At 46.1% G+C, this 22,665-nt stretch overlaps 1 protein-coding gene across 1 annotated transcript in view; it reads right to left on the bottom strand.

The window, feature by feature from the left end:
• Positions 1-22,665, bottom strand: part of CNIH3 (cornichon family AMPA receptor auxiliary protein 3) — an 88,156-nt gene that overhangs the window by 39,570 nt on the left and 25,921 nt on the right. Inside the window, exon 2 of the mRNA XM_032838808.1 lies at positions 2,743-2,811. Within this exon, the coding sequence (XP_032694699.1) occupies positions 2,743-2,811 (69 nt within the window). The remainder of the gene's footprint in view (positions 1-2,742; positions 2,812-22,665) is intronic.

Below are 22,665 nucleotides of genomic sequence, written 5' to 3'. Positions count from 1 at the left end.
CGCCCTCGAGGCTGAGTCAGCCCTCCTGGGAAGACTGCCCACTTTCTCCAGAGCACAGCTTAGAGTCTAAGGTAAGGGAAGTGTGCCCCTGATTAGAGTCTAAGGTAAGGGAAGTTCTCTGCCATTGAGTCTATTTTTCTAAAGTGAGGGCATTTAGAGGAAGGAATCATCACACTAAATTAGACACCAACAGTGCCCCCAGGCTAAGAGGTTTCGAGACATCGAAGTCCATCCCCGGAGCCTGACTCAGGGCTGAGAACAGGAGCCCACGGCCAGGCGGGAGGTGATGGTCACGTCATACACACACGGCATGCCTCTGCCCCTTTCCCGCACTGACTTTCTTGTTTTCCAAAGCCCCTCTGAGCACAGCTGCGGCGTCTGCCAATGCTTCATTACAAGGCAATTTGGTGACCATGGACGTGATGCTAATGAACTTGCTCACAGATCTGAAGAAGACAGGTGGCTGGGCCACTTGAGCTTCCCTAATTGAATCATACCGTGATTCCTGTGCATCTGTTAAGCCCTGAGGAAAGAGCCCACATCGGGACAAATTAGTGTCCCCATGGCTAGGAAGACAGACCATGTCCTCTGCAACAAACCCCATGTGTGTCCACACACATGTGCACACACAAACCCCACACACCACTGGGCACTGAGGCCGCCTACATGGAGAGTAAGGGGAAAGGTGTGAGGGGCCAGGCATGGATAGGGAATGCACTAACTCTTTCCCCACAGGCTAGTCGTCTGGTGGCTCCCCTTACTTGACAGGGATACTAAAGGGTCCGCTGGTAACGGTAGGGGAAGGGCTCAATGAGAAGCTAGGAGTAAAACAAGGCCCTCCTCCTCCCTTTCAACTCCTGGAAGGGGGTCCACCCCGACAGCCCCACAAGATTTGGAGCTCTAGGGGGTCTCTGACCCAGAGAGCCGGTGGGCCTGGGGCTCACTTGTAGAGCAACTCTTTGTAAGCTAAGTCCACCTAAAGCGGGGTCACCAACCAGTGCGGTAGCTTCTCCAAGCTACCTGAGACGGAGATGCAGATTCGGGGGCTCTACGGAGCCCAAAAGACCTTGCACGAGTTAATGAGGCATCCAAAGTACTTAACTTCCTGCTGGGGATGAAATCATAAGAACCAAGAAAATAAGTCTGCTACTCTTCCATGGAGGGTTTTAACAGATTTTTTTAGAAATCTTGGAGAAGAGTCCTTTCCCAGGGAGACTTCGATCTATCCATGGCTGGCAGCGTCCAAGCTCCTTGATTAAGTCATTACCCAGTTAGAAGTGTGGCTTTCATGATAAGAGTGAAGAGCTGAGACCCAGCCTTCGTGCTACACCGCATTCTCCCTACTGTGAGCACGAACTGTGTGCAGGCCGAGCGCCTACTGTGTGCAGGCTTCGTTCCCGCACTGACCTTCCCCAGAGGCGTGCATGTCAGTCCTATATTCTCCACTCCGTCAGAACGACAGAACTTGCCATGGCCGGAGGGACGAGGCTCCACAAAGCCATCTCTGGTTTCGCCGATCGCCTGGGCTGAATTGGCAGGACAGAATGGAGCAGAGGACACGTGTCTGTGCTAGTGTGTGCCTGGGCTCATTCAAGAAAGCCCTGGGTGTATTTGGTGAGCTCCTCTGAACCCGCCTGTCTAGGAGGAGGGAAAGCAGGCTCCCTCAGACTAGAGCAGCTTGGGACACCGGGTGGGGACCAACGGGCCAGGTGTGTGACACTGGTGCAGAACACTAAACATCCAGGAAGAAATGAGACCAGGGGAGGGGGTTACCCTTCAGGCCTGGTGCTGCCAAGTCATCACAGGTGGATGATGGGGAGACCGGCAGATGGAAACAAAATGGATTTTAATGCCAAGTACATGTCACGAAGCCTAAGAAGTTTTCAAGTGCATCTTAGAGATTCTTGCAACTTGCCACAAATTTCAGCTTCACACCGTCAACTTTGAAAGGCTTTGGCTCTATTTCACAGAACTGAAGAATCTGATGCCCAAGGATTATAAAATCAGGCATTAGAAAATCAAATGTTTGAAAGAGACAACATTGAGGAGGCAGGTGGTAAGAACACGGGCTCTGGGGACAGGCAGACCTCCAGTCCCTGGCCCATTCATTGGAAGTAGGGTCCTCCTCCTGTTCCTGCCAAGGCTGCTTTCCCTGTGCACTCCAGGGCACACAGGGACAGCAGCCAGATGGAATGGTCAGATCAGCGCGTGCTGAGCTTGGGGCCAAGGACCAGACAGCATCAGATTCCCCAGTGGGAGGCAAGCTGACCTCAGGCTCACAGAGCCTCTCGAGAGGAGCAGCGGATATGGACATGGGCCCAGGGTCTCTGTACATCCACCCACTCTGTGTGTCTCCCTCTGAGAGACCAGGCCAAGCGCAGCGGGCAGACAGCCGCTAAGGGTCCCATACGCTGCCAGCAGGCTGGCCGACATGGTTATTCAAGATGAATAACCAGAAACACCAGCACGAGGCCTTGAAGACTCGACCGTCAGAGCACAGCAGACCTTTCCCACCTGGCTTCCTGGGATCAAAATATTTCACTTTGCAAGATGCTATGTCGGGACCTGGTGGACCTCAGGAATGAGAAGGGTCCCCAACGGCCCTGAGTCAGGAGTGGAGGCACTTTACCCACTCCCCCCATCAGAACATCCCTCCTCCCCCATGGGACCCACCATCCCCTGGCATCCCCCTGGCAACCCACCTGGACACCACCCTGCACCCCACTGACACCCGCTACTTACCGCATGAACGGGGTTACACTGGTCTATGGGGCTCTTAAAATCCGTCCGTAACTCATCGAAGGCAATGATCTGAAATGGAACGCGCAGAACCAAGAAGTTAGTGCAAAGGTGAATCAGTGCACCACGTCTCCCTGTAGATTTGCTTCAAAATGATATAGGAGGCAGGAAGAAGGTACCCGTGAACTAAGAATGGCCAGGAGGCGGTCGCCGTCAATGCTGGTGATGGATACCTGGGGCTGATGGTCCTCCTGGGTTTTCTTTGTATGCTTCAAACTCCCCGAAGTAGGGAAAGGGCAAGATACTACTGTTCAAGGGCATGTGCCTGCCATGAGGAGACAAGGAAGTCCTACAGACCTAAAGCAATCTAGCGCACACACACAACACTGTACTCTAAACCTTAAACTGACCAAGAGAGGAGCTCTTAAGTGATAACTATGTGTGGGGACAGAGGGTCGCTAATCGTACAAGGGGAACCTTTCCACAACATTCCTGTATCAAATCGATAACATTGTATACTTAAACTTACACAATGTTGCAAGCTAAAGGTATTTATCTCAATGGTTGTGAAGGCCCCAAGGCTTCACAGGCTTCCCGTGCTTTACAAAGACATGGAGCAAACTCTATTACGGTGACGGCAGGTGCAGGTGTGGATAAAGGCACAAGAAATTCAAACTTTAAGCTGGCGCTTTCCACTTCTCTCCTTGCATGAAGAAGCTGTTTATTTTCTATTTGTGTTTATTTTGGCAGAGATGCTGACTGGAAGTGAGACGGACAGAAGGCAGGACAGAGGGAGAAGAAAAATAAAGAAAGCAGGGTTGACGTCAACGGAGAGGACCCGACCTCCAGCAGTTCACGGGCTGGACAATCAGCCCTGAGCAGTCCCGTCTTCACAGATGGGTCGCTGGACGTGGGTCCTCCGCTTCATTCTGGACTCACAGCTCGCCAGAGAGCACCGGCATGGAGGACAGGTGTCTCTCGTCTCACCAACACAGGGCTCAGAGTAAGTACTCAGTGGAGGAAACAACCTAGTTCCCAGCACAAAGCAGGTGTAATTTTAAAGCAATCACATGTCATCCTGATTTCAAAACTCCTCCAGAATTCGGGGGAAATTCTAGTATAACCTGTAGTAAGTAGATGTATTTCTGCCTTACCCCTGTCCTTGAACCATTAGTGACAAGAACACACCTCTCACTGAGGGGGCTCAGGCCGTTCCTGGCTCCCTCTAATTAATACTGTCTCCCTTTCTTGCACTTACATAGGACTCCCTGAAGATCCCACCCACATCCTAAGCCTGAGTCAGCAAACTACAAAGCCAAATCCAGTCCGACACCCATTTTTGTCCAACCTGGGAGCTAAGAATGGTCTTTATGCCTGTCAAGTCATTGAAAAAAATCAAAAGAAGAGTATTTCGTGACATGTAAAAGTTATATTCAAATTTCAGTTGCCATAAATAAAGTTTCATTAGAACACAGATGCATTCATTCTTTGCTACACCGTGTGTATTTTCCCACTACAATGGGACAGTCCAGTTGTTGCAACAGACACTATATGCTCAACAAAGCCCAAAATAGTTACTTTCTTGCCCTTTGCAGAAAAAAAAACTTGCCAACTCTTGGTCTACTCTTTTATTTTCCCTCTAAAGCCTTACCATCCAAGAAGGTAGCCACACTAAGCCATTTAAATTTTAATTTTAGCTAGGTCAATTAAAAAATTCAGCTTCCACATTTTATTTGCTCAAAAACCACATCTGTTTGGTAGCTACTAAATGGTACAGACACAAAATATTTCCATCATCACAGGAAGTTCTGTTATATAACTCTGCTTTGGAGACATATAGGATAAGTCAAATCACTGTAGCACAAGGAATCCCCTTAAGTATTGTCGGCTATCCTGAACCTGGCAAATCTTTGTTCTTTAAGCTAACTCTCTCCAACCTTTCTATAAACTGGCACTAAGCTGTCTTGTCATCCTGGTTGCCCTCTGCTGGCGTTATGGGTTGGAAATGTCCATACTAAAATGTGACTGTCAAAAATAAGTGCCACATTCAAGATGAGGTCAGCTTAGCACAGAGAGCAAACATATCACCTCCTCTGTTCTGTAACCTATGTCTCTGTTAATGCAGCCTGATAGCATTAGCTTTTTTGTTTCCATATCACAGCCCTGGCTTCATTCTGACCTTGCACTGCCTAAAAGCCCCAGATCTTTCTCATGGGCTCATTAAACTCAGTTTAATAATTCACATTGTTCTGTATGCACATTGTTGGATATGAAGGCCTAAGAGCAAGAACCGAACTTTATCCCTCTTTATCCCTCTTCCTCCCTCTTTGGTTTGGTCCATCAGTCCAGTCTGCTGAGATATGATCTATCTCCCAAGCACAAATCCTAATGAACCTAATGTCCTCGATATGCACATCCACGTTCACTCGGACACAGGTGCGAACTGATCAGAGACCAGGGCAGAGCCCGAAGTTCGCCCTTCCTTGCTCCCACGAGGCTGGCATCAGCAACCCTTCAGCCTTTTATTTATCCAATTACACAGACAATTCACCATATTTTGATCCAGAAACCTAAAGTCAGTCCCCGGATGGCTTTAGAACCCCATAACCATTGGTGTTCCACATACCAGCCCAAAGAGGCAGGGAGCCCAGGAGGAAATGAGTCAGACCCTGAGCTGTGGCTGTGACTGTCCAGGTCCCATCCCGCCCCAACCCGGTGCAGGGGCTGGGAGGGGAGTCTGGAGTGAAGGTGCGTGAAGGATGGGGAGGGACTCGGAGCTGCTGAATGCGTCTGAGAGCCAGGGCCAGGCCTGGAGGAAGGAGTGAAGAAAGGAGTAAGCTCTGAGTATGACTTCGGCCCCAGAGCTCCGTGACACAGCAGACACTCGGCGGTGTTTCCCGGGCCGGTGCTGGCACTGGGCACAAGGAGGACAGAGGCTTCAGCATCCCTGCCTCCCGGAACCACTCACGAATCCATGCATCGCTCACGTGACAACTTGTTTATTACATGCTCGCCACACCAGGGCCCTGGGCTTCAAGTGCACGCTTCTGATTGTTTAACCTTTGGCCACCCAGTGAAGTAGGTACTATTATTGTCCCTGTCTTAGAGGCCAAGAAGCTGAAACCAAAAGTAGTTACAGTCCTCGCCCAAGATCACTGCTCTGGCCCCAGGATTCACACCAAGGCCTCTCTTGATGCTGACCTCGGGGCAGTTAGCTTTACAAGGCTCTGCCTCCCAAGACACATGGAGGGGAGGAAGCGGGATCCCAAGGACATCCAGAATAAGCAACTGTGTCTGTGGAATGAAAGCAAGCTTCCAGGGGCTCCTGGAGGGGCTCAGTCGGTTAAGCGTCCAACTCTTGATTTCAGCTCAGGTCCTGATCTCAGGGCCGTGAGATCGAACCCAGCATCAGGCTCCAAACTCAGTGCAAAGTCGGCAAGAGATTCTCCCTCTCCCTCTGCCCCTCCCCCGCAACTCTCTCTCTATAAGTAAATACATAGAATCTTAAAGGAAGAAAGAAGAGAAGAGAAAAGAAAGGAAAGGAAAAGAAAGCTTCCAGAACAGGTGAGAGTTAGGTTACCCTCTTCTTAGCACTCATTCATGGTCTCCCAGCCCCCACCTCCTGAGCAGGGTCCGAGCCCGGGAGACACAGGTGGTGCGGTGGGCATGGCCCTGTGCATGCTGTGTGTTTAACTTCATAAGGAGCCGAGAAACTGCTTTCCCAAGAGGCTGTACCACCTCAGCACACCGCCCCCCAGCAATGAGTGAGAAGCTTGGCATCCTTGCCAGCCCTGTGTCAGCTTGGATGTCTTCTACTTCAGCCATTTCCATGGGTGTGTAAAGGTGTCCCATTTTGTTTTAATTTGCATTTCTCCAATGACTAATCAGAGATGTTGAGCATCTTTTCATGGGCTTAATCACCCCCTGTATGCTTTCTTTGGTGAAGCATGTGCTCAGATCTTTTCCCCATCTTTTTGTTTTTAAGCTGTTTTCTTATTGATGATTTTTGAGAGCTCTTTATATATTCTGGATGCAAGTCCTTTGTCAGATATATGATTTGGCAATATTTTCTTCTGCTGTGTGGACTGTCTGTCCATTCTTAGTAGCATGTTTCTCAGAGCAAACGTCTTCTTACCATTTCTCGGTTTATCCAATGTATCTCTTTCTCTTTTACTGATCAGACTTCTGGTGTTGGATCTAAGAACTCCTAAGGCTGTACAGATATTTCTGGTTTTTTCCTAAATAGCATTTTATTTATGGGAAGGTTATGATTTTTTAAAGATTTATTTAGAGAGAAAGACTGTGTGCACAAGATGGGAGAGGGGCAAAGAGAGAGGGGGCGAGAGTCTCAAGCCCATGCCCCACTGAGAATGGAGCCCGAAGCCCAGCTCCATCTCACAACCATGAGATCATGACCTGAGCCAAAATCAAGAGTCAGACGCTTAACCGACTGAGCCACCCGGATGCCCCTCTTTATGGGAAGGTTTATTAAGATACAACTTCAATTTCTGTAATAGATGTAGGACTATTTGGGTCAACTCGAGCTCTGAGAGTTTGCAGGAACTGGCCCATTTCATCAAAACTGTCACGTTTACAGGGTGCACTCAAACTCAGGGGCCCCCCTGGCTGTTTCAATTTCTCTCGTAGGCCATCTCCTCTCCTTGTTTTCTCACCAAATTTGAGACAGAGGTTCCAACGAGCACAGACAAAGGCTGGAAAGGGCAGCTGCAGATGAGCAGGGACAAAGCTAGAAGAGCGGTTCTCCCACCAGCCGAGGACCAGGGACTCTGGAGACCCAGGCTGCCTGGGGCCTCGCTGGGCTGGGCCGGGCAGACATGGCAGAAGCAAGGCCTGGGGTGGAAATCGGAGGTTTGCCGGAGACAAGAGGGAGACAGGAGGTCAGATGCCAGGACCTGGATGTGTACTGAGCTGGAGGCTCAGGAGAAGCCGAGGCAGGCCGGGGGAGTCTGCAGCCAAGTCAGGAAGAAAGGGGGTCACAAGCAGAGGAAGCACGTGGTGTGAGGCTATTTCTTTGAACACCGAGCCCTGTCTATGCCAACACTAGGCGCCGAGGTCCAGCGGCCCCCGGCCCCAGCCTCCACAAGGTCACAGAGCAATGATTCACTGTCCACCGGAGCCCCCATGAGGGGCCTCCCCCGGGCTAGAGACACCCCCTCCCAGCAGCAAATCAGCCCCAAGTGTCAGGCAGGAGCAGCAGGGACCCACCTCAAGAGGTGGGGAAACACAGAAATACTCCAGAAGCATCTCAAGGAGCCTTCCTTCTTCAGGCCCATGGCATGGATAACCAGGCGATTAAAAATTACCATGCTTGACTGAAACACTTATTTGCTAAAAATAACCGTGCTGGACTGCAGCAAAGCCTCCCTGGAAGAGTAAGAAAACGGCTGAAATCTCAACCTGCAGGAGCTAATGAGTCCCCAGGGTTGCACCACTGAGAGCTCAGCATTAGGAGAAGCCTCTTCTCTGGAACATTCTCTCCCCTGCCTCCACTCCACAGTGCCCTCTGGCTTCCGAAAGCTCTTACGTGGGTAAGCCCTCGGGACCGTGGGTCTGTGTCACGTTATCTCACTGCAGTGTTCGATCTGCTCACACCCTGAGCACCTTGACACCCCACTGTCACCTTGACTCCAGACTTCCAGCTTCCAGAACCAGGCATTTAAAGCCACCAAGGCAGTGGGAGCCTGTGAAGGCACTCCACTTGCACAACATCTGAAACTTCTGCTGTGACATCATTTTTTTTTTAAATAAAAAAGTGACTTTCTTTATTTACCTATCAAACCTTATTCAATGTTGAAATGCATTTATTTTCATTCTCATGGCCCACAGCAATATGTTTTCTTCCTTTTTGGCCCTTTAAGCCCCCCTACATTATTTGGATGAGCTCATCTCTAAAATAAAGATTGTTGTACTTAGTATTGCTGATTTTTACAAGAACCATCTTGTAAATGGCTTTGGTTGCACCAGTAAATCTTGGTGTGAAAGAAGTATTGCTAACCCAAAAAAAGTACTTCCCCAAGGAGGCGGGATTTACACGTGCCCCAAGCCACACTCAGAATGCACTTGTGATTTAGAGTAAGTCCAGTGTATATTTTGTTTTTTTAAGCAGGCTCCCCACTGGAGCCAAGTGTGGGGCTTGAACTCAAGATCCCCGAGATCAAGACCTGAGCAGAGATCAAGAGTCGGACACTTAACAGACTGAGCCCCTCAGGTGCCCCCAAAATCAGGTTTTTGTGTCCTCGTCATGTTTTGTCCCAAACACAGCAATTCCTACAAACCACAGCCCAAGGCTCTGTGAGGGTCAGGAGCTCCATGGGACGGGAGAGGGGTGATGGATGGGAACAACTAGACTGCTTGGGACATGCACGTGGTTTAATGTCTCATCCTGGTTCTACGTGTCATACTGGTGCGGCTGTGAGTCCCAGCGTCCCTGATCACCGCTCCTAAGCTGCTCTAAGGATTTGCTACAACATGTCTCAGCCCCTAGGAAGAAAGAAAGAGGCTTTGGCTCCACACTCGTGGATACCAGCTGCTTCCTTGGTCCTGGCTCGGCTCCTGGCATCATGCGGCCTATGAAAAAATGTCTCTGACACTTGACCTACTGCCCACCTCCTTTTCTAGAAAGGGTGTAGCAGAAGGGGGAGGGCTTAAACCTGCACTCAGTGTCTCCATTTCTTTTCCCTGTGCTTTTACCATCAGGCCACACAGATTCACCTCTTCCTACTGGAGAGTGAGAATGGTTTACTAAAGCACCCATCGGTATGAGATGCCCTGTTAGGCATGACACAGCAGGCTTAGCACGCACACCTCTACTTGCTAAGGACTCTCCATCAAATAAATTGCTTAATCCTACCTGGCCAAGAGCTTAGAAAAGAAAAATATTCCAGACCAGCAGAGGCGGGCCTGGCCCTAACCTCACCCCCATCTCATCTCCATTTTAGTCAGCATTCCCATGAGAATTGGCTGGTGCATTTACAAAGGCTAATCAAAGATCTGCAGGGTGGACCAGCAGCCTGGGGACACAGGAAAACTGATGCTGCAGCACCAGTCTGAAAGCCACCACTGCAGACCCCCTCTTGCTCAGGGGAGGTCAGTTTTTTGTTCTATTCTGGCCTTCAGCTGATTAGATGAGGCCCACCCACAATATGGTGGATAAAACCTGCTTTTACTCAAAGTCACTGATTTATTTTTATTTTCTTTCTTAGTTTTTTTTTTTTTTCAAATCCAGTATACTTAACATACAATGTATTATTGGTTTTGGGTGTACAATAGAATGATTTGACAATTCTCCACATTATTCAGTGTTCATCCTAAATGTAATCTTAATCTCCTTCACCTGTTTCACCACCCCGCCAACTCACCTCTCCTCTAGTAACCACCAGTTTGTTCTCTATGGTGAAGAGTCTCATTCTTGGTTTGTCTCTCTGTTTCCTTGCTTGTTCTGTTTCTTAAATTCCACATATGAGTAAGATCATATTTCTCCAATTTATTGCACTTAGCATTATAGTCTCTAGCTCCATCCATGTTATTGCAAATGGCAAAATTTCATTCTTTTTTATTGCCAAATAATATTCTATAGATAATTCTATCTAATTATCTATTCTATAGATAATCTATCTATACACCACTTCTTCTTTATCCATTCATCTGTCAGGATGGACCCTTGGGCTGCTTCCATATCTTGGCTATTGTAGATAATGCGGCTGTAAACATCGGGGTGTGTGTACATTTTCCAGTTTTATTTTTCAGAATATTTTCATATTCTTTGGGTAAATAACCACTAGTGGAAATGCTGATCTTATGGTAGTTCTATTTTTAATTTTTTGAAGATTCTCCATACTGTTTTCCACAATGGCTATGCCAGTTTGCATTTCTACCAAGTGGGCACAAGGGTTTCCCTTTCTCTGCAACCTTGCCAATATCTGTGTTTCTTGAGTAGTTAATTTGAGCCATTCTGACAGGGGTGAGGTGGTACCTCCCTGTGGATTTGCATTTCCCTGATGGTAAGTGATGTTAAGTATCTTTTCATGTGTCTGTTGGCCATCTGCATGTCCTCTTTGGGAAAAAAAAAATGTCTGTTTATGTCTTCTGCCCATTTTTAATTGGATTTTTTTGGGGTGTTGAGTTGTGTAAGTTCTTTATGTATTTTGGATACTAACCCTTTATCAGATATGTCATTTGCAATATCTTCTCTCATTCTATAGGTTTTCTTTTAGTTTTGTTGACTATTTCCTTTCTGTGCAGAGGTTTTTCATTTTGATGAAGTCCCAGTAGATTATTTTGCTTTTGCTTCCCTTGCCTCAGGAAACATATCTAGAAAAATGTTGCCACAGCCAATGTCAGAGAGACTACGGCTTGTGTTCTCTTCCAGGATTTTTATGGTTTTAGGTCTCACATTTGTCTTTAAATGAAGCTGAGTTTATTTTTTAAAAAGATTTTATTTTTATTTATTTGACAGAGAGAGAAATCACAAGTAGGCAGAGAGGTAGGCAAAGAGAGAGGTGGAAGCAGGCTCCCCGCTGAGCAGAGAGCCCGATGCTGGGCTCGATCCCAAGACCCTGGGATCATGACCTGAGCTGAAGGCAGAGGCTTAACCCACTGAGCCACCCAGATGCCCTGAGTTAATTTTTATATAGTATGAGAAACTGGTCCAGTTTTATTCTTTTGTATGTTGCTGTCCAGTTTTTCCAACACCATTGATTGAAGAGACCATCTTTCCTCCCACGGATATTCTTGTCTCCTTTTTCAAAGTTTAATTTGCCATATCATCATCAGTTTATTTCTGGGACTATTCTGTTCCACTGATCTATGTGTCTGTTTTGGTGCCAGTACCACACTATTTTAATTACTACAGCTTTGTAATATAACTTGAAATCTATAATTGTGATGCCTCCAGCTTTGGTTTTCTTTTTCAAGATTGCTTTCGTTCCTTGGGGTCTTTTGTGGTTTCAGACATATTTTAGGATTGTTTGTTCTAGTTCTGTGAAAAAATGCTGTTAGTATTTTGGTAGGGATTGCATTAAATGTGTAGATTGCTTTGGGTAGTAGAGATATTTTAACACTATTTCTCTTTCCAGTTCATCAGCACAGAATATCTTTCCATTTGTGTCATCTTCAATTTCTTTCATCTGTGTTTCATAGTTTTCAGAGTACAGCTCTTTCGCCTCCTTGGTTACGTTTATTCCTAGGTATTTCACTATCTTTGGTGCAACTGTAAATGGGATTATTTTCTTAATTTCTCTTTGTGATGCTTCATTATTTGTATAGAAATGCAACAGATTTCTGTATATCAATTTTGTATCCTATGACCTTACCCAATTTATCAGGGTTTTTTTGGTGGAGTCTTCAGGGTTTCCTATATATAGTATCATATCATCTGCAAATAGGGGAAGTTTTACCTCTTCCTTACCAATTTAGATGACTTTTATTCCTCTTGCTTGATTGCTGTGGCTAGGACTTCCAATACTATGTTGAATAAAAGTGGTGAGAGCAGACATCCTTGTCCTGTACCTGACCTTGGGAAAAAAGCTCTCAGTTTTTCCCCATTAAGGATGATGTTTGCTGTGGGTTTTTCATAGATGGCATTTATTATGTTGAGGTTATGTTCCCTCTAAACCTACTTTGTTGAAGGTTTTTATCATGAATCTCTGTTGCACTTTGTCAAATGCTTTTTTTGTGTCTATTGAAATGATCATATGGTTCTTATCCTTTCTTTTTTTTATTAATTTTTTTTATTTTTTATAAACATATAATGTATTTTTAGCCCCAGGAGTAAAGGTCTGTGAATCACCAGGTTTACACACTTCACAGCACTCACCATAGCACATACCCTCCCCAATGTCCATAACCCCACCCCCTCTCCCGACCTCCCTCTCCCCAGCAACCCTCAATTTGTTTTGTGAGATTAAGAGTCTCTGATGGTTTGTCTCCCTCCCAATCCCATCTTGTTTCATTTATTCTTTTCCTACCCCCCAAACACCCCACGTTGCATCTCCACTTTCTCATATCAGGGAGATCATAGGATAGTTGTCTTTCTCCAATTGACTTATTTCGCTAAGCATAATACCCTCTAGTTCCATCCATGTCATTGCAAATGGCAAGATTTCATTTCTTTTGATGGCTGCATAATATTCCATTGTATATATATACCACATCTTCTTGATCCATTCATCTGTTGATGGACATCTAGGTTCTTTCCATAGTTCGGCTATTGTGGACATTGCTGCTATAAACATTCGGGTGCACGTGCCCCTTCGGATCACTATGTTTGTATCTTTAGGGTAAATACCCAGTAGTGTTATTGCTGGGTCATAGTGTAGCTCTATTTTCAACTTTTTGAGGAACCTCCATGCTGTTTTCCAGAGTGGTTGCACCAGCTTGCATTCCCACCAACAGTGTAGGAGGGTTCCCCTTTCTCCGAATCCTCACCAGCATCTGTCATTTCCTGACTTGTTAATTTTAGCCATTCTGACTGGTGTGAGGTGGTATCTCATTGTGGTTTTGATTTGTATTTTCCCGATGCCAAGTGATGTGGAGCACTTTTTCATGTGTCTGTTGATCATCTGGATGTCTTCTTTGCAGAAATGTCTGTTCCTGTCCTCTGCCCATTTCTTGATGGGATTATTTGTTCTTTGGGTGTTGAGTTTGCTAAGCTCTATAGATTTTGGATACTAGCCCTTTATCTGATACGTCGTTTGCAAATATCTTCTCCCATTCTGTCAGTTGTCTTTTGGTTTTGTTAACTGTTTCCTTTGCTGTGCAAAAGCTTTTGATCTTGATGAAATCCCAATAGTTCATTTTTTGCTTCCCTTGCCTTTGGCGATGTTCCTAGGAAGAAGTTGCTGCAGCTGAGGTCAAAGAAGTTGCTGCCTGTGTTCTCCTCAAGGATTTTGATGGATTCCTTTCTCACATTGATGTCCTTCATCCATTTTGAGTCTATTTTCATGTGTGGTGTAAGGAAATGGTCCAATTTCATTTTTCTGCATGTGGCTGTCCAATTTTCCCAACACCATTTGTTGAAGAAGCTGTCTTTTTTCCATTGGACATTCTTTCCTGCTTTGTTGAAGATTAGTTGACCATAGAGCTGAGGGTCTATTTCTGGGTTCTCTATTCTGTTCCATTGATCTATGTGTCTGTTTTTGTGCCAGTACCATACTGTCTTGATGATGACAGCTGTAATAGAATTTAAAGTCTGGAATTGTGATGCCACCAACTTTGGCTTTCTTTTTCAATATTCCTTTGGCTATTCGAGGTCTTTTCTGGTTCCATATAAATTTTAGGATTATTTGTTCCATTTCTTTGAAAAAATGGATGGGATTTTGATAGAGATTGCATTAAATGTGTAGATTGCTTTAGGTAGCATAGAGATTTTCACAGTATTTGTTCTTCCAATCCAGGAGCATGATCTTATCCTTTCTCTTACTGAAAGGATAGGATGGGATGTATCACATTATTTGACTTGTGAATGTTGAACCACCCTCAAATGTGGGAATAAATCCCCCTTGATCATGATAAATGATTTTTTAACATATTGTTGGATTTGGTTTGCTAATATTTTGTTGAGGATTTCTGCACCTGTGTTCATCAGGGATATTGGCCTGTAGCTCTCTTTTTTGTGTGGTGTCTTTATCTTTTTGGTGTCATAGTAATGCTGGCCTCATAGAATGAATTTGGAAACTATTTCTATTTTTTTTAATTAGTTTGAGAAGAATAGGATAGATAATTCTAAAAAATTATTCTAAAAAGATAAGATAATAAGATAATAAAAAGATAATTCTAAAGAATAATTCTTATTTAAATGTTTGGTAGAATTCACCTGGGAAGTCCTCTGGTCCTAGTCCTTTTGTTTTGGGGGAGTTTTTTGATTAATGATTCAATCTCATTGCTGGTAACCAAGCTGTTTAAATGTTCAATTTCTTCCTGATTCAGTTTTGGGAGGTTATATGTTTCTAGGAATATATCCATTTCTTCTAGTATATCCAATTTTTTAGTATATAATTTTTCATGATATCCTCTTCAGTCTTTTGTACTTCTATGGCGTCAGTTATTTTTCCTCTTTCATTTCTTATTTAGTTTTTTGAGCCCTTATTTTGTGAGTCTGGCTTTATTGATTTTGTTGATCTTCTCAAAGAAACAGCTTCTGGTTTTATTGATCTGTTCTGGTTGTGTGTGTGTGTGTGTGTGTGTGTGTGGTTGTTGTTTTTTTTTTTTTAAGTTTCTTTTTTGTTTATTTCTGATCAAATCTTTATTATTTCCTTCCTTCTACTGGTTTGGGGTTTTGTTTGTTCTTCTTTTTCTTTTTAAGTGTAAGATTAGGTTGTTTATTTGAGATTTTTCTTGCCCTCTGACCTGTGCTTATATTGCTATACACTCCCCTCCTCTGACCACTTTTGTTACATCCCAAATATTCTGGACCATTGTGTTTTCCTTTTTCATTTGTCTCCATGTATTTTTAAATTTCCTCTTTGATTTCTTGGTTGACCAATTCATTGTTTAGTAGCAAGTTACTTAACCTCCAAGTCTTTGGGTTCTTTTCAGAATTCTTTCTGTGGTTGATTTCTAGTTTCATAGAGTTGTGATCAGAAAAGATGCATGGTATGACTTCAATATTTTTTAATTTGTTGAAACCTGTTTTGTGGTTTAATATGTGATCTATTCTGGAGAATGTTCCATGCACACTTGAAAACAATGTGTATCCTGCTGTTTTAGGATGGAATGTTCTGAATATATCTGTTAAATCCATCTGTCCAATGAGTCATTCAAAGCCACTGTTCCCTGTTGATTTTCTGTTTAGAAATGATTTATCTATTGACATAAGTGTGGTGTTAAAATCCCCTACTGTTATTGTATTCTTATTGATTGCTTCCTTTATGTTTGTTATGACCTGCTTTGTGTATCCAGTTGCTCTGATGTTGGTTGTATAAATATTTACAATTGTTATGTCTTCTTGTTGGATTGTTCCCTTTATGATTATGTAATATTATTCTTCATCTCTTGTTAGTCTTGGTTTTAAAATCTATTTTGTCTGATATAAGTATAGCTACCCTTTCTTTTCACTTCCATTTTCATGATAAGTTCATCCCTTCACTTTCAATCTGCTCGTCTTTAAATATGAAATGAGTCTCTTGTAGGCAGCATATAGATAGGTCTTATTTTTTCTATCAATTCTGACACCCTATGTCCTTTGATTGGAGCTGAAGTCCATTTACATTCAAAGTAATTGTTTACGTTGATTGATAGGTATGTACATGTTGCCATTTTGCTACTTGCTTTATTAGTTGTTTTTGTAGTTCTTCTCTGTTCTCTTCCTGTTTGTTCCTTTCCTTTCATGGTTTGCTGGATTTCTTTAGTCATATATTTGGACTCCTTTCTCTTTATTTTTTGCACATCTATTACCAGTTTTGATTTGTGGATACCGTTAGGTAACATTTTATGCATATAGCAGTCTATATATTAAGTTGGTGGGCACTTATATTTGAACTCATTCCTTACCCCCCCCCCCATTTTAGGTATATTGTGTCAGACATTACATCCTTTTATTTTGTGAATCCCTTGACTGATTTTTATACTTATTTTTGCTGCCTTATGCTTCCTACTGTTCTTCTGCTTATGGTCTTTCCTATCCACTCAAAAAGTCCCCTTTAATATTTCCTGTAGGGCTGATTTAATGGTCATGAATTCCTTTAACTTTTATTTGTCTGGGAAACTCTTTATCTCTCCTTCTATTTTTAATGAGAGCCTTGATGGACAGAATATTCTTGCCTGCATGTTTCTCCTTTCAGCACTTTGAATATAGCATTCTACTTTCTGGCCTGCAAAGTTTCTGCTGAGAAATGAGCTGAAAGCTTTAGGGGGTTTCCCTTGTATGTAACTGCTTTCTTTTCTATTCGCACTTTTAGAATTCTCTCTTAATCACTGCATTTTCCCATTTTAATTACTATGTATCTTGAAGGTGACCTCCTTGGATTGGTTTTGGTGGGAGCTCTCTGTACCTCCTGGATCTGGATTTCTCTTTCTCTCCCCAGATTTGGGAAGTTTTTGGCTATTATTTCTTCAAATAAATTTTCTGCCCCCCTTTTCTTTCTCTTCTTCTTGGGGATCCCTATAATGTGACTGTTATTATGCTTGATGGTGTTGCTGAGTTCCCTGGCTGTATTCTGATTTTGCATAATTTTTTTTTTTCTCTCACTGCTCAGCTTGATTACTTTCTAGTACTCTGTCCTCCAGGTGGCTGATCCATTCTTCCTCTTGTCTATTATTTATTTCAGGTCGTGTATTTTTTATTTCATTTATTGAGTTCATCGTCTCTGACTGGTTATGTTTCTTATCTCTTTTTTGTTGTCTCGCTTGAGGTCCTCCACTCTTAAATCTAGTGTGTATCTTTATGACCTTTACTTTCAATTCTCTATCAGACATATTCTTATCTCCATTTTGCTTAGGTTTCTTGCTGTGATTTTGTTCTGTTCTTTCATTTGGGACATGTCTCCTCATTCTGTATATTGCTGTTAGGAAATTCAGCCATGTCTCATGCACTTGGAAGTAGCGGCTTTATGAAGAACAGGTCCCATAGTGCAGTGTCCCCTTTCCCCTGAACCTGGCACTTCAGAGCATCTCCCCTGTATGTTGTATGCACCTTCCTGTAGTGGCAGAGCTGTGTTTGCCTTCAGTCCTGCCTGTGATGGCTCTCTGCCTGTTGTGGGCAGAGTCTGGTCCCTGTGGTGTTAGTGGGCCAGTCTGGGGCTGCCGTGGGCTTGAGTTGAGTCAGACCAGGCGTTTACCAGAGATGAAGTAGCCCCAAACTGCAGGCACTTTCCCTGTGTTGTCCCCTGAGCTTTTGGTGGTGGGCGGGGCCTACAGTCAGACCAGCTGCCCACCCCCAGCCCACTGCTGGGGTCACAGTCAGACTGACCTATGGTTCTCTTCCCCTCTCCCTTTGGCAGAACTCACTCTGGAGTGGGGCTCCCACCCCCCCATCTGGGCTGCTTGCACACTGACCCCGGAGTGGGTCTGTCCCCATCTGGGCTGCTTGCACACTCATCCTTGGAATGGGGCTGGCCCCTGTCTGGGCTGCTTGTACACTCACGTTGGAGTGCAGCTGGCCCTCATCTGGGGTGCTTGCACACTCACTCCGGAGTGGTGCTAGTCCCAATCTGGGCTGCACGCACACTGCCAGGTTTATGATACTGCTCTGGATGGATTCTACAGGGGTGTATTAGAGGGAGAGGTGCTCAGGAGAATGCAGGGGCATAGCACAAAATGCCAGCAATATGTTGTGGGAGGGGACATGCAGCCATCCAGAAAAACTGCTGCAGAGGCTGGGGTAGAAGGGGCAGGTCTAAAGAGGAGGACAGGGTTGGAGCCGGCTGTTAGCAAGCTGTGTTGGTGCTGCCGTGGTTCCCATAGGTGTCCTGTATCTAGGCCAGGGGTGGAGGAAGGATACAGCTCCTGCCAGCCCTTTTGCTCTTAGAGAAGTCTCACAAAGACCCCTGCTCCTCCAGCATGCATTCTTATATTAGCAAATAAGCCTCCTCCTCATGTACCCCAGATATTTTTCAAACTGCTGCTTCTGTGCTGTATCTCAGAGGGGCTGCTGGTTGTTCCGTCTCTTTAAGGACAGGGATTCAGCTTCCCCCCACCCTCCCAGCTCTCCTAGAGCTTGCTCACTGATTTTTTAAGTTCCAGGTGTTAAGTCCCACTGATTGTAAGAACTGGGGAAGTTGGGCCCCTCTGGGTTTCAAAGCCAAATACTAGGGGATTTGTCTTCCCGGTGTGGGCCCCCCGTGCCTGGCTGGAGTCTGCTCCTCTTCCCTGCCTGCACCTGCGGACAGTCTCAGGCCCGTTTGGTTCCCAGCTGTCTCTACCCATCCTATCCTCTTTGATGTGGATTCTTGCCTACCTTTAACTGTGGAGAGGCTGTTCCATCTCTTCAGGTCATTTTCTGGGTCATTTAGGCTGATGTCAGTATGATCTAGGTGTCCCCGTGGGACAAGGAGAGCCCAGGATCTTCCTACTCCACCATCTTCCCTGGAAGTCCCTCAGAGTCACTGGCTGATTTGTTCATCTCATTCAGAAACACTGTCCCAGGAACATGCAGACTAACACTGACCACATAACCAGGCACCATGGCCCTATCAAGTTGATGCAAAATTAAGCACCCAAACCCCCAGTAGCCGGGACTGTTGCAGGCTCTGGGGTGTGTTGGGACCTGGCCAGCAGGTGCAAATGGAGCAGCAGGACAGAATTATGCCCCCAGCAGGTGCTTTTCCCATGGGAGAAACCATCGTGAATCTTGGCGTCTGTCAACGAGCTCATTTTAGGAAGGAGGCTACCCTAAAATAACTTGGAAAAAGAGTGTGATTCAGGCTGCTCCATTTACGGACAAAGACCCTAAGGACCGGAGAAGAAAAAGGATTTTCAGGACACTCTGCACCCCACAGCACACACGGCGGTGGGGTGGGGGGTACAACTGTCCCAGGAGCAGTGGCAGCCCTCCTTACAAATGGGGATTCCCTGAGCTGTGGGTTGCCAGGAAAAGGCCCCACAGAAGGATGCCCAGGCCAGGAGTTCTCCGAGCAGGGCCCAGGGTGGGATGGATGATATTACAGCAAGTGCATGTCACCAGCCCACTTCACAGCTCTCACCACCTGTATGTTCACCGATGGCACAGAGCCTGTGCTTGCAAAAAGGGCATCACGTGCAAGTCATGGACTTGAGTTTGGGTCCTGGCTTTGCTCTTGACCATGTGATTCTGGACAACCTCTTTGCCCCCACTACCGTGCCTCATTTTCCTGATGTGCAAAATTAGCCCCCTGGGTTAGATCAGCATTTCTGAACACAGGAGAGGAATTGTATGCATTTTAGATTGATTCCAGGGGAATTTTCAAAGCACAAGGGGGCAGAGGACCTATGCAGGATCTGCTCAACCCAAATCAAAGGGGAGCACTGCTGGGGCTCACTGAGAGGGACCCCCTCCATCCAGCTCTACAAGCATCCTGGAGAATGCTACCCCACCAGGCCACCTGCAGCATCCCTCAGACAATCAAAGCCCAATCTAAGAGCCTCTTTGGGAACTGCAGACCCAAGCCACAGGTTCCTACTTACCCCCTGACACTTACCTCCAGATACTGTTCATGGAGATACCACTTTATGTCTATGCAAATACAAACATCTTCAACATAGTAGCCTCCATCTCTAGACCCGAATTCAGAAACACAGCTTTCACCTGAAAAGTTAGTCCTAGTCCAGGCCACATATGTGAAGAACATGAAGGACACGTGTAAAGAGTCCCGCTGCGGTCTCTAGGACACCGTGCACTAGGAGAGGAGAGGCTTCTGTTCGCTGCTGCTGTGCGATGGAAAACACAGAGGCTGTCCTCTGCCCCCATTCCTGGCACAGAACTCCTAAAATCCTTCTCCTCCCCCCAGGGATAAGGGCACTAGGAGCATCTTTTGTTTTAAGGAGGCAAATCTGAGTGGGTTCCTGGATGGCGGCTGCGTGCCAGGAAGCCTGAGCCGTGATTGGAAACTTGGGATTTTCAAACTCACCCCCCCCCCTCTAGAAAGGGGAGAGGGTAGAGGTGAAGTGAGAGTTGGTCATGCCTATGTGAGGAAGCCTCCATAGAATCCCAATAGTTCAGGGTTCAGAGAAGCTTCGGGGTTGGCGAGCACATCCACACTGAGAGGGTGATATGCACCCCAACATCACAAGGACAGACACTCCTGCATTCGGCACACCCCAGACCTCACCCCAGACCTTCATCTGGCTGTTCATCTGTATCCTTTACCAAGTCCTGTAATAACCCAATGGTGAGTTTCCCTGAGTTCTATGAGCTGTTGTAGCAAATTAGTCAAACCCAAGGAGGGATCTCGGGAATTTCTGATTGGTAAGCACGTTGGGCAGAAGTTGTGGTTCACCTAGAGACCTACCTGCTACCTGCTGTTGGCACCTGAAGTGGGGGACGGTCTCGTAGGACCAAGCCCTTCCCCTCCGGGGTCTGTGCTGTCTCTGGGTAAACAGTAGCAGAACGTAGTAAAATTGTAGCCCCTGCAGCTGCGCAGGAGAACTGTGGTGTGGGAGAACCTCGGTGTGGGAAAACCGCCACCCATCAGGTGACCAGAATGAGGTGTTGTGTGTGAGCAGGAGGGGAGACACCAGAGGGGGGACGAAACCACGTTTTTCTTTTATGGCTGCCTCCCCCACACGTGGATTGGGGCCAGGCACACGGAAGCTTTTCAGTAAGTATCTACTGAGAAAATGAATGAATGAATAAGTTTGCCCGTCTTTGTATCCCCCGCCTACCATTTGTGACAGCTGGTAAATCAGTGCACGAACAAATGTGAAGGATTTCTACACTTCTCAAACCACTTTCACAAATACTTCATTAGTTCATCGCAGCCGTCCAGCCAGCTCTCCCTGCAGACAAAGCAGGGGACGTCCTGCTACCCTGCACCATCTTCCCAGGGTGGATGTGTGCGCTTACGGACAAATTTTCTCTGCATCCATGTTGGAGCCCTGGAGAATCCAAGGTCCGGGAGGGCAGTCCCCCGAGGCTGGTCATGGATTCGGGGCTTCTGTCCACACTCGCCAATTAACTAGTGATTTACCCACATTTGGGAGTGTGTAAGGATACTCCAGCTTATAAAAAAATTATTTTGGGTGGTTTATCAGAACTATATAAAATAGTGGAAAAACCAATGAAAAGAAAAATTAGGGTCAGAAAATAATTTGAACCTGAATGAAATTTTAAAAAGTTGTGAGGGGGAAATACACACACACCTGAAGACCCCAGGGCTCCAAAGAGCCAACAATTAGGATCCCCACTTCCCCAAAGCGAAAGTGGGAAGAGAAACCCGGGGCACAGCTCTCAACATCCACAAAAAAGGGTGCGCACTCGTCGGAGGAAACAAATTGCCCCTCAACACACACACCTGAAATTGCTCACTGCACAGATCTTAACCCAGCAGAGGACACAGCACGGAACCAGGAGTTGGACTTTTTACTGTAGCCTCCCTCAACAGTGGCTGAGAAACAGCACTGATGTGTGGCCCAGAAGAAACAGTTGATGGGGCAGGCAGGGTCTATGCGCTTCCCTAATCTCCCACTAACCTACCTTCCCCGCAGGGGCCACAGCAGTCAGAGCACAGGCAAGAGGAGGCCGGGATCCCCAGCAAAGACCAGGCTGCTCTCTCCTGCCTGGATGTCCGTTTTTCTTCCACCCAAAGGTGAGTCTCCATTTATCCCTCCAGATGCCTCTCAGCCCTTCTCCCTCCTGCTCTCCAAAGAGTGCACCACCTGGCCCTCCTCACCTGCTGGCTGTTCATCACTTTAGGCCAATAGGAGGTGCCCGAGGGAGACCATAGGATCCTAGGGGGCACCTATTCCCCATTCCCTTCCTGCCAGATGGTGGTGGCTCAGAGTCTATGTTCCTCCGGTCAAGGACACCCCCGCCCCCATGGGAACTGCCCCCTCCCCGCATCTCTTCAGACCTGGGGTGGGAGCCCCCTACCCCTTGGCCATACCTCTCTAAATGACCTTGAGAGCTCTCCGTGATGTCCCCTGGGGAAGTGCTTTCTGTCTTACTGGGACCCTAACTGAGGCAGGAGCCGAGGGACCTCAAGAGCAGGCCAGTTGCCTTTCCTAACAACCGAGTAAATACAGACTCTGGATACACCCCAGCATGTGAGCCGATGACTGGTCCCTGCCTCAACATCCCAGACGCAGGGCACAGAATTACTTCACCAGAGGAAATTTCCAAAGCAAGCACGACCAGCGACTGGCTGCTCTTGCCGCTCAGCGGAGAATTTTGTTTGTTTCAACCCCAATCACGCGGCTGTGGAATATTCAGTTTTAAACAGCACAGCCTCCCCATGAATTCTCCAGGCTGAATTATTTATACGGTGTGTCCCTAAA

This window comes from Lontra canadensis, unplaced genomic scaffold (genome assembly GCF_010015895.1).
Source record: "Lontra canadensis isolate GAN:19392208 unplaced genomic scaffold, GSC_riverotter_1.0 scaffold106, whole genome shotgun sequence".
Classification (NCBI taxonomy): Eukaryota; Metazoa; Chordata; class Mammalia; order Carnivora; family Mustelidae; genus Lontra; species Lontra canadensis.
Note: the sequence above shows the minus strand (reverse complement) of the source record. Positions and strands in the feature narration are given on the sequence as shown.